General features: G+C 29.7%; 1 protein-coding gene across 1 annotated transcript in view; it reads right to left on the reverse strand.

Moving 5' to 3' along the window:
- LOC111683327 (stAR-related lipid transfer protein 13) overlaps nucleotides 1-14,208 on the reverse strand; it is a 177,259-nt gene that overhangs the window by 44,053 nt on the left and 118,998 nt on the right. Inside the window, exons 7-9 of the mRNA XM_046948999.1 lie at nucleotides 3,607-4,649; nucleotides 1,162-2,182; nucleotides 915-957 (exon numbers count right to left, since the gene is read on the reverse strand). Of these exons, the coding sequence (XP_046804955.1) occupies nucleotides 915-957; nucleotides 1,162-2,182; nucleotides 3,607-4,649 (2,107 nt within the window). The remainder of the gene's footprint in view (nucleotides 1-914; nucleotides 958-1,161; nucleotides 2,183-3,606; nucleotides 4,650-14,208) is intronic.

Raw genomic sequence — 14,208 nt, forward strand, 5'->3', positions numbered from 1 at the left:
ATCTATTTGCAAAAAGAAACAAATTATCTTAAAGACCTCCATAGAAGATCTCATTTAGTTGAATGGTTGCAGTTATTAAAAAGAGTTAAATTAACTTTTTTTTCTTAAATTTGTAACAATTTGAAAACTGAACGCAACTAAACAGAATATCGGAAACTTGAAGTAATGTCTTACGATATTGGAAAGTGTCCTGGTCTGTAAAAACTTACTGACGAAGGTAGCCTTTCAAACGAATTTGCTTAAGTTTAACACTTTACGGAGTTAAAGGACAACAAAAATAATTGGTAAAGAAGTACTCGTTTCAACTACAATTGAATCTCCGCTTCGTAAACGACCAGATTCTAAACGACCAAAGATTGTCAACTAAACAACGGCTGTATCAACATTCCTACAACAATTATATCTTTGCTACAGAACGACCCGAATCATGCTCGATCAAAGATTGTCGACAGCTGTATCAACTTTAAGTTTTTTCCATAGAAAAGAACTATCGGTCACAGTCGAACAATTACAACAAACGGAAGTTTTTTTTTTCCAAAAGAATAACATCCAGTCACAGGCAATCTGTTACAACAACAGTAAAACAGTACTACTTATACGAAGTAGCGAACATTTTGGGTGCAAAAGTAAACAATTTATGTTTTTTGGTCTTAAAAATATTCAAATTTTAACTTAAAGATTAAATTGTTTCAAAAGACTGCTTATGTAATATGTAACTATATATGTATTCTTATTAGTTCATTACAAAAGTTTAGTAAACAAAAAACTAGATTTAGACGCCACTATGGCAAAAAGAAAAAAACAAGCCTTAAACAAAGCTTGACAAGATGAAGGGCATTACAAATAAAAATATATTTAAAAATGTAGCAACAATCATCAAAACTATTAAGAACTATAAAACTATTCTTACTCACCTGCTAAATAGCGATCACTTTGCGAACGTGAATAGCGAAGGGTCTACAATAAAGAAACAAATATTGAAAGAGAGAAAAAAAAAACAAGTTAATAAAAAAAATGAATCAACAAATACTTAAAATTTACATCAAGGGGAAACTTTTGACTTCTCTTAATCAACATTTAATTAAACTTTTTTTTTTTTGAAACACAAAGAAGTCCCACAGTTCAACCTTTATGTAAATCAGCCAATTGGCAAACACTTACCACATTCTGGTTGGCAAAGTCATCACGACGTTTCTCTTGTTTCAATAACAAAGGCGCCGAATTTGATTTCGTTGAGAGCTCTTGGGTATCTAAAATTTCATGACCACTATGCAAGGAGGCACTGCTAGGCGAAGGTAATTCATGGAAATGTGTAGGCGCCAACAGTGACTGAAAGGGTTCTTGGCGCAAAGCCAACGAAAGTTGATTACGATCCTTGTGACGATCTCTTAAATGTTGTAGTTTACGTGCCAGTTGGGCTTGTGAATGGTGATGAGCATGAAATTGTGTCTGCTGGGTGGCCGTATGATGATGATTATATGAATTGGGTAAGGACGAGGTGTCTAACGAGTGACTGCGACATTTTTGTGCTCTACCGTTTTGTGGGGAACCATGTAAAGTTTGTGTGGCATATGGTACCATTATAGGGGAGGCAGCATATTTGCGTCTTAAAACCACACCACTGGTATCACTTTGAGAGCCATTGTTAAGAGAGCTATTGGTTCTGGTACTGTTGCTGCCAGCACTAGCACTGCTATTGTCACCATCTTCGGTGTAGTCACAATCACAATATGTTACCACTTCAAAATCATCATGACCCTCATCATCTTCATCAACCATATCGTAATCATCCATATCTTCTTCGTTAACTTCTTTAAGAGATTTATTGTCTGTCTCACCCACCTCATCATCATCATCTTCGTCATGAGTCTCATCACATAAACTTAACACTTCAAGAAGATCAGGATCATCGGAGGAGGTGACTGAACTACCTTTTTGAAATTTCATTTTCCTTAAAACATCCAAACTTGTTATAGATTCATTATCCTGTTGATTGTGATGATGATGGTGGTGATGACGATGTGGCATACCTCTCCAATAGGAGATATCTTTAGGTGGTGTAGCTGTACCAATACCACTTTCATTATTATCATTTTCCATACCCGAACTATCTAGTGATATACCAGATTTACCAGAACTTAAAACACCAGATGCTTCTTCACAAGCCGAGGATGAAGTGGAGCTACAAAGAAACACACACACAAACAAGAAAATAAGATTAAAAAAACTTTAACAATTTTGTTGCATTATTAGTTAAGAGATTAAGTGTTAATGAATGAGTACATGAATGACTTCGAGTAAACTATACCAGTTTTACTGTACGTTTTCTCTCTCTCTTTCTAGCAATTCTTAAACAAGTGTCAACATGTCAGTTGATTTCATAATTCATATCTGAAAAACACTTGACAGTTCAAGGAGTTTTTAATGAATTAAATAGTTTATTTCTTAATTTCTTTTAGCACAGCCTAACAGACAAGAACTTTAACGAAATATGTATTAACGAAATTAATCACATTGTCATTAATAATGTTGTTATTTGTCAACACGCAAAGCTTTTGAAAAGCGGCCTGCTTTGTATAGTTGTTTTTTAATCGTGTTTCTTTCAACTTGTATAGAACTGCTTAAGAGCTTTAAGATTAAAAAGGAAGCTGGTTTATAATGTGTGTGTGTTTTTTTTAATTTTATTTTATTTTCAAATTTCCTCTATTAGACAAGTTCATTGAATTCTATGAGCGGAGCTATTGCTAAGTTATTTCAATTAAGGTCATTTTGTATTAAACTTTAGTTTTTACAATTTTTAAAAATTTCTCTAAGAGAAATTATATTTACGAACGCTTAAATTAAAAACTTCTTTTGTTTGGAAAAAAAATTAAATGAAATTCAAATTAATTTCAAAAATTAAAAAAAAAATTAAATTAAGTTTTAAAAATTTTTTTGAATAAAAAAAAAACCAACGAAGTTGTTGTACAAATTGTAAATGACATTTATAGCTTTCACACTTGCAATTATATTTGCACAAATCTCCATTTAAAATTTAGATTTAATTTGAAATTTATGCTGCATTATAAAATAAAACTCTCTAAGGAGATTATTAACCAAAAAATAAAATTCTAACACAGGAAATGCATTAAACAAAGATTAAAGTTAAAAAAAACATTCCAAACAACTCCCCAAAGAGGCCACACATAAACAGCTAAGGAGGCAGTTATACAAAGTTACCAAAAGCCAAGCAAGTCACTGAGGCAGGCGCATTAGAAATAGACAGTAGTAGGGTGAACCAATTCTCTCTCCAATTTCTCAGCGAGATATTCTGAATGAGCTGGATCAAAGGATAAAACAGTTATTATTTTGGAAGATATGTATGATTGAAATGAACCAAAACTTAATTTTCTTTGGAAAAATTTGAAAATTATTTTTTTCTAAACCAACGGTACCATGCTAATGGACACACTTCTACGTTTAAAAAGACTCTTTAAGTAATTATGTCTCAATGGATTAGAAACATAAAGAATCGAATTTCAACAAAAAAACACACTCACATAGAGAAACAATGTATTCTTCATGCAACAATCAAATCAAAATGTTATAAATGATGATGATACTTACTTATTGTCTTCATCGACGGCGCCAACACTCCTTAATATTGATTCCTCCGATGTCCAGATTGTAGAGGTTGAACCTTTTTTGGTAGCATCACTGCCATGTAATAAATGATGATAACTTGTTGCATTATGCTGTTGTGTTTGTTGTTGTTGTGTTATCGGGCTAGAGTTAGCTTGTTTGCCAGCAACACAGGTCATCACACCACCAGCCGCTATACAGGGGGAGTTGGAGGAAACGGAAAGCTTTTTTGGAATTGCCGCCGCCGTCATGGCAGATGATGTTGAAGATGACGTTGTTGTCATAAGATTTTTATGTTTATTATTATTGTTCAAATTGTTGTTGCTGCTGCTGCTGATGTTACTATTATTGCCGCTATAGTTGCAATAGTGATTTTGTTGCATTAAGGCTGACAATTGTTGGCTTTGATCTATGGACGTATTGCGTATATTATCCATTTCAATATTCAATTGACGTAGACGTTTCTGTTGTAAAGTTTCTAAATCTGTAGTTGAGGACATAGTGGCTTCTTTTAAAGCACCATTGGCCAACGAAGCTGATGATGATGCTGATGGCAATGTCTCCTCAATTTTTAATATGGTTGTTGGAGTTATTTTAGTTGACATCGTTGACTTAGTGTCATTAGTTGTTTTCGACATCGAGCAGGAGGCAGCAGTTAAAGCATTTAAAGCGGCTTCATTGCTTTGGAAATTTGTCAGATTCTGTTGCAGCAGTTGTTGTTGTTGTTGCTGTTGCTGCTGATCAAATGTAGCATTAAATATACTGCCTCCTGCTAAACTATTACGTTGTTGCCTTTTACCATGCGACGTTGCACTTGTATTGCTGCCACATGTTGCCTTATTGCCATGATTATGATGTAGTTGTTGGTAAATATTATGCGAAGGCGATGGTGTCGGTGCCGATAATGTTCTCAGGTAGGCAACATTCGTTTTAGTCACATTGCCACCTGAACTTGTTGTTGCCGCCATACCACTTGTATTATCTAAACGTCCGCAATCAAGGTTAAATGATTGTAATGGTATAGTTGCCTAGAAATGGTAAAAAAATATGTTAAAAAAACGTTGAAAAGAAATCTTTAAATTTAAAAATAAAGAATGAAATAGTATACAAAAAAAACTAAACACAGCTATAGACAAACCAAAAAAAGATCATGATTATAATGATAATCATAGTTGGCTGTGGTTGCAACTAAATGAATTCCATTGCAATTTTTCTTCTGTTTTCATCTTCTCTGCCCAAAAATGAACCCCATGCTGTCTTATCAGTGTCTCTTCTGTAAGAGATACCGCCATATGTTCACTTTGTTCGTTTAGTTGTTTGGTTGGCTTAGCTTCTTTTTCTTAGTCAGTTGGTTAGCTGGCTAGTCAGTTGCTTTGTATACTACTTAGTAGTTACGTTTGTAACTATTTAGTGTTTTATTTTTTTTTTATTTTTTCTTCAGGTTTTGTTTTTCTTTTTTCGAAATAGTTGCCATCTCGGTAGGTTAACTATTTATGAAAGCGACATGTTCCAAAATGTCATGAATCGTAAATGCGCGTGATTGAACAACAATACCTGACTTCAAGTTCAATGAATGCACTAAGAGAAATATAAAGTTGGAAATTTCTGTAATAGTTTTTTTAAGGTTGCAAGCAACTATTTAATGTTCCAAAGTTGTAAAATGTATGAGTTGGCTCGAAGGACCATTTTTCTTTTTTGGTGATTCTAATCAATTACTATTTATAATTTCACTTGAATTTTAGTATTGTATTTGATATTTGCAAAATTAAGCAAAATTGATTTAACTTTGGGTTCGAAGGACCAATTTTGATATCTGCACTATTGCTAAATTATTTTATGTATTAAAGGTATTTAGTTCAACTTTAAGAATTCTGAAGATTACGTAAGTCCCACATGATTAAGAGGAAATAAATATACTTTGGTTTCGAAGGACCAGTTATATTTTGCCATTTGAATTCTGTCCTGTTCCTAGTTGAAGTATTAAGATTTTTTTAATGTTTTAAAATTTCATTTCGTCTATGAATCTTTAATTTTCTTTACAGTTCGAGGGAATTAAATTTAAAAGCTTTTATAGGATTCTCTATTAAGTGTATTTATAGTTAGAAAATAGGGTCTCGAATTGAATTAGAAAATTATACCATAAAAAGCTTATTTTTTTCAATTTTAATGAAATCACTGATTGGGAAACTTATTTAGTTAGTTTGAAAGGAGAATGTACATATATAAATCAAATCAGAAGAAAAACACCTAGGCCTCTATCGAGCATGTTGTGCGCTCCTTAACCAGTGCTTCAGGTGGGAATCGAACCCCCCAACCTCCGGTCTACCAGACTAGAACACTAACCTACCGGAGGCCTTACAATGTCTTTCCAAATTACATTAAAGCATATTTTAAAGTAGGGAATAAAATCATTAGTTTTCTCCCACAACTTAATAAATCTCAAATTTGAAAAGATTGTAAGCTTTTTTCTTCTTGTCCTGGTTCGAAGGACCCAAAAAAACAACATTCCTTGAATGCATAAAGGCAACATTTTTATAAGATTCATCATTCAAAAATCTAGTAAAATATTTCTTTCAGTGTGGTCAGCTAAAAAATTATATATATACTATGTAATAACTACTACCAGCATCTTTTTTATATTGTATTCAGAAATGTTGTAAAAAAAAACAAAGATTTCCGTTTCGATTTTTAAGACTTTTTAAGGACCTTGAATGCGTAATGAGTTTTGCTTCAACGCTGATCTTATTCATGATCATAGTCATCGTCGTCATCACCAGCATCAACTCAGTTCTCTTTTTTTTTTTTTGGTTTTTTATAAATATTTTCCAAGCATTTTTTTTGTAGGCAACAACATTTTATCATTCTCATCATGGTATTGCCAACGTATTCACTTCAATTCACTACTCTACTCACTATTCACTATTGTATTTTTATGTAAATTTTTTTTTCAGAAAAAAATTGTTCAACTTCTTTGTATTTTATTTAAAATCAGTATATTTTGTTGTTGTTGTTGTTGCATGTATAAATAAACTATCGTCTTTGACTATAAGCGTCAAAGCATATCATTTATGTTGAACACAGAAGACATTTGACAATTTTTAGCTTTTTTTCTCTTTTATAATTCAGAATGTTGTCTTAAGAACAGAAATGATATTGAGGATGTTGCTGACGTTGTTTAGCTGATGATGATGATGACTTTTTACTAAGGCTAATACCATTTCATATGGTCTATTGTCTGGTATTATATTTGTGATGGGTTCCTGAGCGGCATAAATATTTTTTATATTTGTTTGTTTTTTTTTCTACATTTTTCGGTTTAGCTTTAGAACAAACGTAGCCCATCATCAAGGTTGTATTCAAATTTATGAGACATTAAAATGACAAAAATGTTTTGGTTGTATACATCTGAATGTTGCTAAACATTATTGACATTATATTCAGTTGGCTACATTTTTTTTTTTTTTGAAGATTGTATTGTGTTTTTTTTTTGGGAGGAGTTTTTAAACAATTTATTTTGTTATTAAAACAAAAATACAAAATTTTTATTATTAAAGTTCAGGGTCATGGTTAATGCAATTAGTAATGAATATGAACAACAAGTTCAAAGATATAAACTGACATTTGGTAAAAAAAAAAAATTACAGATTTTTTTTTAAAGGCTAAGGTTTCAACAGCAAGTATAATAAAAATAATTTTATTAATTTATAATACAAGTTCAGATTTTTTCTTTAATAAGAAATAAATTTTTAAGTAATTTGTTGTAAAATAAAGAAAAAAATATGAATTATTTATACACTCATCTCGAAACCTACACACGCAGTTAATTTTTAATATTTAACATGTATAGTATTTTTTTTATTATTATTATTATTTTTAAACTCTTTTTATTTAATTAATACAACATGGTTTGTAAATTACAATGGAGGACTTGCATTAAATATATTATTGAAAAAAAGAAATGAAAAAAAAACCATTGCACTGCATCCTGTAAACGAGACAATAGTAGTAAATGTAATTAAATTGGAGAAAAAAAGTTTCAATTGAAAAAAAAACAAAAAGAAAAAAATTCAGCCAACTGGCGACATAAACCATATTTGGTCAATAGCAAGACAGACGAAACAACGACATTTAATGAAATTAAAATCACAACAGCAACTAAAATTTGCTGCAATAGGCCTATAGACAAATACTGATGTATCAGAAGCAGCAGCAGCAGCATCGGTTGAAACAAACAAACATCAGTACAAAAACCCAACAAACAAACAACTTAAAAACAATGAAATGTATGTTGTTACACAATGTTGTAATTGCAGAGGACATGATAAAAATCAAAAGTTTTGTTTTTGTATAACAATAAAAAAATAATTTAAAGTTTATAATACACCAAGGACAAAATGTAAGTAAATGTTATGTAAAGGAGGAGGGAAAAATCCTGTATAGAAGTTGTATGTATTTAAGTCTAGCAAATACATGTTGTAGAAATTTTTCACGTTTGCGTTTATTACTCTGGAATCATAGAGTAGCTTAAGATTATATCCCCCTTATCGACAATAGAAGTGAAAATTTTGTTTCTTTTTCGTTTTTATTTCCCTTCAAAAGGAAAATTGCTATCGCGAACTTGTTGTGAACAATTCATTCACAATAGTTAATTTTGTATGAAACAGCAACAAATTTCACAACAGGCGAATTTTTTCGCGACAAAAAAGTTAGTGAACGATAAAAGTGAAAATGGGAACATATTGCAAATGACATGATGATTGGCAATAGCAGTGTATATGAATATTTTTGTTGGACTTTAAGTTGTAAATCAGAATTAAAATAGTCTCATTCATGATATAGTGAAATTGTAATTTTCTTGTTTAAGAAGATTCGCTAGTAAAAATCAACTTTGACATAAAAATTTATTTTCGATACTTTTTGAAACGTTTAAATACATGAAGAAACGTTTTATACAGTTTATGAACTGTCAAGATAAATACATCGATAGGCAATTTGTATATAGTAATCTAGATCCTTCTCAAAAGTCACTATTGGATTCGATAGAAAACTATGTTAAATTTCATTAAATTATCTTTCAAATTGCGACCTGTAGTTTGATTACAAGTTATGGAATAATGGACCGATCTTAACCATTTTCAATAGGCTTCGTCCCTGATCGTCAATAGAACCTAATTTCATTATCTTCAATATTGCGACCTGTAGTTTGATTACAAGGACAGACGGACACACAAACATAGCTAAATCGATTCAGAAAATGATTCTGTGGTGTAGGGTATATTAAAGCGAAGTACTTCCAAAAGAATAAGATTTATCACTACTTCAAAAATAGCAATTAGTTATTTTTTTTAATTTAAAAAAAGCATAAAAATTACTTCTTGAGAATGGCTTCAAAAGTAGTAAATTTAGACTCATATAAAAAGGACATCCCTTCTATGATAAGCCTGTGTTAAAATAATCTCCTCTTCAGGTCTTTTTCAGTAATTTCATGGAGTAAATTCTACTTCTTTTTAGGTTCTTTGGAAGTTTTTCTCATCTGGGAATGAGAGAAAAAGAAATCTTCTATTCCGAAGAGAAGTACTACTTAGTAAGTAATCACTAGTAATTTTAACCGAGAACTTATTCACTAGCCATTTCTGCCTGAGATTCTGTATGCCAGGACATTTGGGAGTTATATGTGGAGACACTTCCTCCTCAACCTCGTATAACCTGCAGAACTCCGGTATATTACAGCCCCACTTACTTGCAAAGGCATTTAGTAAGGAGAATCTTGAAATAAACACAGATATTGACAATAACATGACCATATATCTGTAGATTAGGCAAAAAGAAATAAACTTCTGAGAAATTTTTGTTCATAATTGACCTGATTAAATTTTTTCTCAAAAGCTGTTTTGAATGAGTAAAGATAAACTTCTACATTGATTGAAAAATGGCTATGAAAATTATAAAATACTCTAGGTATCGTATTAACACAAACATTTGTACAATTCACAATCGTTGTTGTACAGTTGTATCGTAGTATGTCGTAATTTTTTATAATTGTTCTGCTTTTGTTTTAAAAAATTTTATTAGAAAAACATTTTATGACATACAAAGCTACGACGATACAACATCGATTGAGAACTGGACAATTCTGTATAAGAATAAAGTCGGTAGCCAAATTTATGTTATTTTATTGAGAAGAATATGGATTAGAAAACCTAATTGAAGTCGGAAGTCTATCTGCATTAAAACGCATAATTTAGATTCATAGCGATTGAGGAAATCGTTTAAACTTTAAACAAATATTAGTTACAAACTAGACTCCTTTTGGAACATTCTTTAAGACTTTATTTAAAAATTTATATTTAACATCATTTTCTTTAGAATTAATTTAATGGAAACATGACAAGTATATAGTTCAAAAGTTTTTTTTTCTTTTTTTTTTACTTTTGTTATTCTTTAACTACTGTAATTTTATATACGAAGTAATTGTAACACTTAAATGTGGGTTGTAAAAACTGACGAATTTATACTGAATGAAAAAAGAAATATTTAACCAAAAAAAAAAAACATCTGAACTAAAAACAGCCTGTGGTGCTACGCAAAATGACCAATAAATCATTAAAATCAATTTCCGTTTGTTACAAACATACAGACGTTTGTTCCTCTTCAACACTGCGTGAATTATTTTTATATATACATAAAATAACTACAGATTTTATTTATCGTACATACAACTCTTCAGACCTGACCATGATGATGTTGCAGCAAACTGAAAAAAAGTTCGTGTGCACTGTTTTCTTTTCAATTTTTTTTTGTTTTCGTTTACTTGATGCTGTTAGCAGTCAGTACTCGTACTTGTATTAACTGTCAATTCCTTTAATATTGAGAGAGGCCAATGAAAAAAAAAGTTTCAATGCAATTGTCATTTTAACGAACTTTACAGAAACATACTTAGTATGAGTAAGTAAAAAGTGTGTCTTTTTGGTCCACGCAATATTTTTACCATCATGCTTTTTTTACATTCAATGTTTAACAATTCTTTTTCCTGTGTTTTTCGTTTGTTTTTTTTTTCGTTTTCTTACATTTAATGTTGTTAACCTGGTAAAGGATATGTTTTTTTGGTTTCCTACAGTACAAAGTATTTTTTGTGTAAAACATGTTTGAAGACATGTTTCGTCATGTGAGGTAAAAGTCTATTTGATGTATTGTTGTGCTTTTAAGTTTTTATAGTTTATACTATATAGGTGATAAGGTCAAATTTAAAAGGGTTAATTAAAAATTTATGGACTTAACTAAAAAGGTGATTATTTTTGCGTTCATTTTAAACCAATTTTTCAAAAAATAACGAAGTATGTACTTTCAAAAAATAACATTTATCACCACTTCAACAGTAGCACTAAGTGAATTTGTTTACCTTCTGTGGAAGTGATGTTTATTGACTTCCAAAGAAGCAAAAATAATCCAATTTTGTTTAAAATTTAAAGTATATTTTTTTGTACTGACATTTTTTAATTCAACCCATTTTGTTTTGTAATTGATTGATAAATGGTTTTAATTTATTTATCTTTATATTATTTAAGTCAAATTAGTTGTATTAAGGGTTCTATAGTTGAAACGAAAAGTCGACTTTTCGACTTTTTGCATTTAGGTAAAGGTCGACTTTTCGGCTTTTTGTATGTTATGCAATGTCGATTTTTCGACCTTTTTCAGTTAGTTAGAGTCGACTTTTAGACTTTTCGAATTTTAGTATTTTGTAAATAGTCGACTTTTCGACTTTTTTGACTATTTTCGACTTTTTCGACCATTTTCGACTTTTGAACTATTTTTGATTTTTTCCGTATATTTTCGACTTTTTCCGACTTTTTTCTACTATTATCGACTTTTTCCGACTTTTCAACTTTTTTCAATTTCCAAAATCGACAGACGATAGTCGAGTTATCGACTTTTTTTGGAACAAAATAGTCCTTCGACTTTTCGACTTTTTTCGACAAAAATTCGATTGTTTGATTATTCGAAAGTCAATTTATAGAACTCTAGTTGTATTCTATTATTTTACAAGTTCTCTTCCTAATAACTTCCAAGCAAAAATAACATAAAAATTACTTCCTGAGAATGACTTCAGATGTAGTGAGTTTGAAAGAACATCTCTCCTATGACAAGCCTGTGTTAAAATCATCACGTCTTCAAATATTTTTTAGAACTTGCAGTAAATTCTACTTCTTTATCTTTGGAAGTTCTTTATTTTGCTGGATATATTGAACCATGTTTTCTTTTTTAAGTGTTATTAATTTTAAGTTTTAAGTTTACATACATGTTTTAGTAACCTTAATATTTTTTATATTTTTTTGTTAAAACAAATCTGTTTATCCTTAAAAATGCTCAGCTGGAGTTTCTTGTTCACATTCAAACAACGCAGCAGCTCATTGACAAATTTATGGTTTATATTAATAATTTCAATGTATATTGTTTCAAGAATTTGTAAATGTTTCAGATAAGTAACAATTTCATGTTAATATTTTTAAGCAATATGTTGCTGGCAACATTTTTAAATGTGAATATGTTTTCATATTCGTAGCAGCTGTTTAATGACAAATTAATTATTTATTTTAATTATTTCACTGCTAATTGTTAATGTGTTCGTTAAGCAACATTTTGAAGGAGATTTTTTCAAGCAACATGTTGCTGGCAATATTAAAAAAGGTTATGGAAGTAAATAAAAGTATTTTAGTTTCGCTTTCGAAACTAATTTTAATTTTATCAAAAAGAGAACCAATTAAACAGTAAAAGGAATAAAACCATTAGGAATTGAACCCGTAATGAATTTGTTTTTATTGGTTTGTTTGTGGGAATGCTTGAAATCTATAGATTCCCAAACGGCTGGACCGAATTTATTGACATTTTTACATAATCTTCTTGTATGTCTGAAAGGAATTAAAGTTTTTATTTCATGTGTAATGTGTGAACTTACAATAGCGGTCATTGCACCTTTCATATGAATTTAATACTAAAGTGAAAGTGAATAGTTTTTGAACTATTTTATTCTAAGTGTAGAGAAGCACACTGGGTACAGCTAATATCTTATAAACTTAATACAAAAGTTTAATGTCTAGTAATAAACTTTCATTAAATTAGATCTAATTTTAAATGTAACTAATGGAAAATTTCCTCTATTAACAATTAAGTCATTAAAAACTTGTAAACAAAATCTATTTATAAAGTTTTTTAGCCTTTCATACCGGAATTAAAAAAAAAAACATAAATACCAAATAAAAGTAAAAAAAAAATCAAACATTTTTATTATTATTATTATTATTATTATTATTGATTTTTTTATTTCCAATTCCGCTACTTTTAACATATTATTTGATATGAAAGAAAAACAGCTATTAAACAAGATATAAAATTTAACCAGATTCTTAATGTTACAGAAAATGAAGAGGCAATAAAATATTTGACATTAGTAAGTGTCATGTATAGTATAGTTTCACATTTTGAGAAAGATTTAATAAATACGATCATCAAAAAACTATTAAATAACAAATTAAAAACACAACCCAAACATAAACTACAAGACAACAGCAACAACAACAACAAAACATTTTTATAGCCAGAATTGTCAAGTTCTTTTTTTTTTGGTTAAAAATAATGATCGCATAAAAGAAAAGGGGAGCAGACATAAATTTAATAAAATAAAGTAACAAAATTATAATACTCTATTAATGTGCATTTATTAAAAGAACATTTTCAATTTGAATTCCAGATGTTTATTGAAAAACATACAAGAATTTGTCACTATTTTATGTTTATTTCAAAATTTTATGACATTTAATACAGAAAATGACCTAAATTGAAGAAAAAAACAATATTATGAGAAAATTATTTAAAAGCTATCGATATATTAATACATTTATTTCTTTTACAAGAAAACCCGCTAGCTATTTAAAGGGTTAAGTGATGACAAGTTTGTTTTCAGAAATAGTATATTAATAAGATTCTTTTCGTTTTATAACACATTAAGTTGGCCGTAAGCACATCTTTTTCTTCAAAGTATGAAAATTGTGCTCTTGAGTTTAAACCTGAAAATCACTTAACCGTTAAACAAAAAATTTGGTCTTATAAATATTTGCCAATAACAAGTTAAATATTTGCGTCAAAAAAAGCCACCTTAACAAAATGATTTGACCCAGTCATTTAAAGCATTGAACAAGCAACCAACTGTGTAATGTTTGCAATGATTAACTATGAAAAGGAGCTAAAAGCCAATTATGATGAAAAGGATTTTTTTTGGAAAATTAACCCTTTAAAGGAAAGTTCTTATAATTAATGATCGGAAAGTAACAACAAATTGTAACGTTAACGGGAAAGGGGTTAAAATTCTAAAATTTTAAGTCTTTATTTTAAGGTAGTGATGTCATCGAAGGCAAGAAAATCAATATTTTCTCATATGATCTTTTTTTGTACTCAAAAGCTGACTAATGAATTATAAAGTATTTATATAACACATGAACGATATGTAGTAGTCATTGAAAAGTATGTTAATATGTAAGAAGTTACAAGTCAGTAACAACCCTTTGTTTGGTTTAAACTCTAGAGTAGACTATA

This window comes from Lucilia cuprina, chromosome 4 (genome assembly GCF_022045245.1).
Source record: "Lucilia cuprina isolate Lc7/37 chromosome 4, ASM2204524v1, whole genome shotgun sequence".
NCBI classification, from domain to species: domain Eukaryota; kingdom Metazoa; phylum Arthropoda; class Insecta; order Diptera; family Calliphoridae; genus Lucilia; species Lucilia cuprina.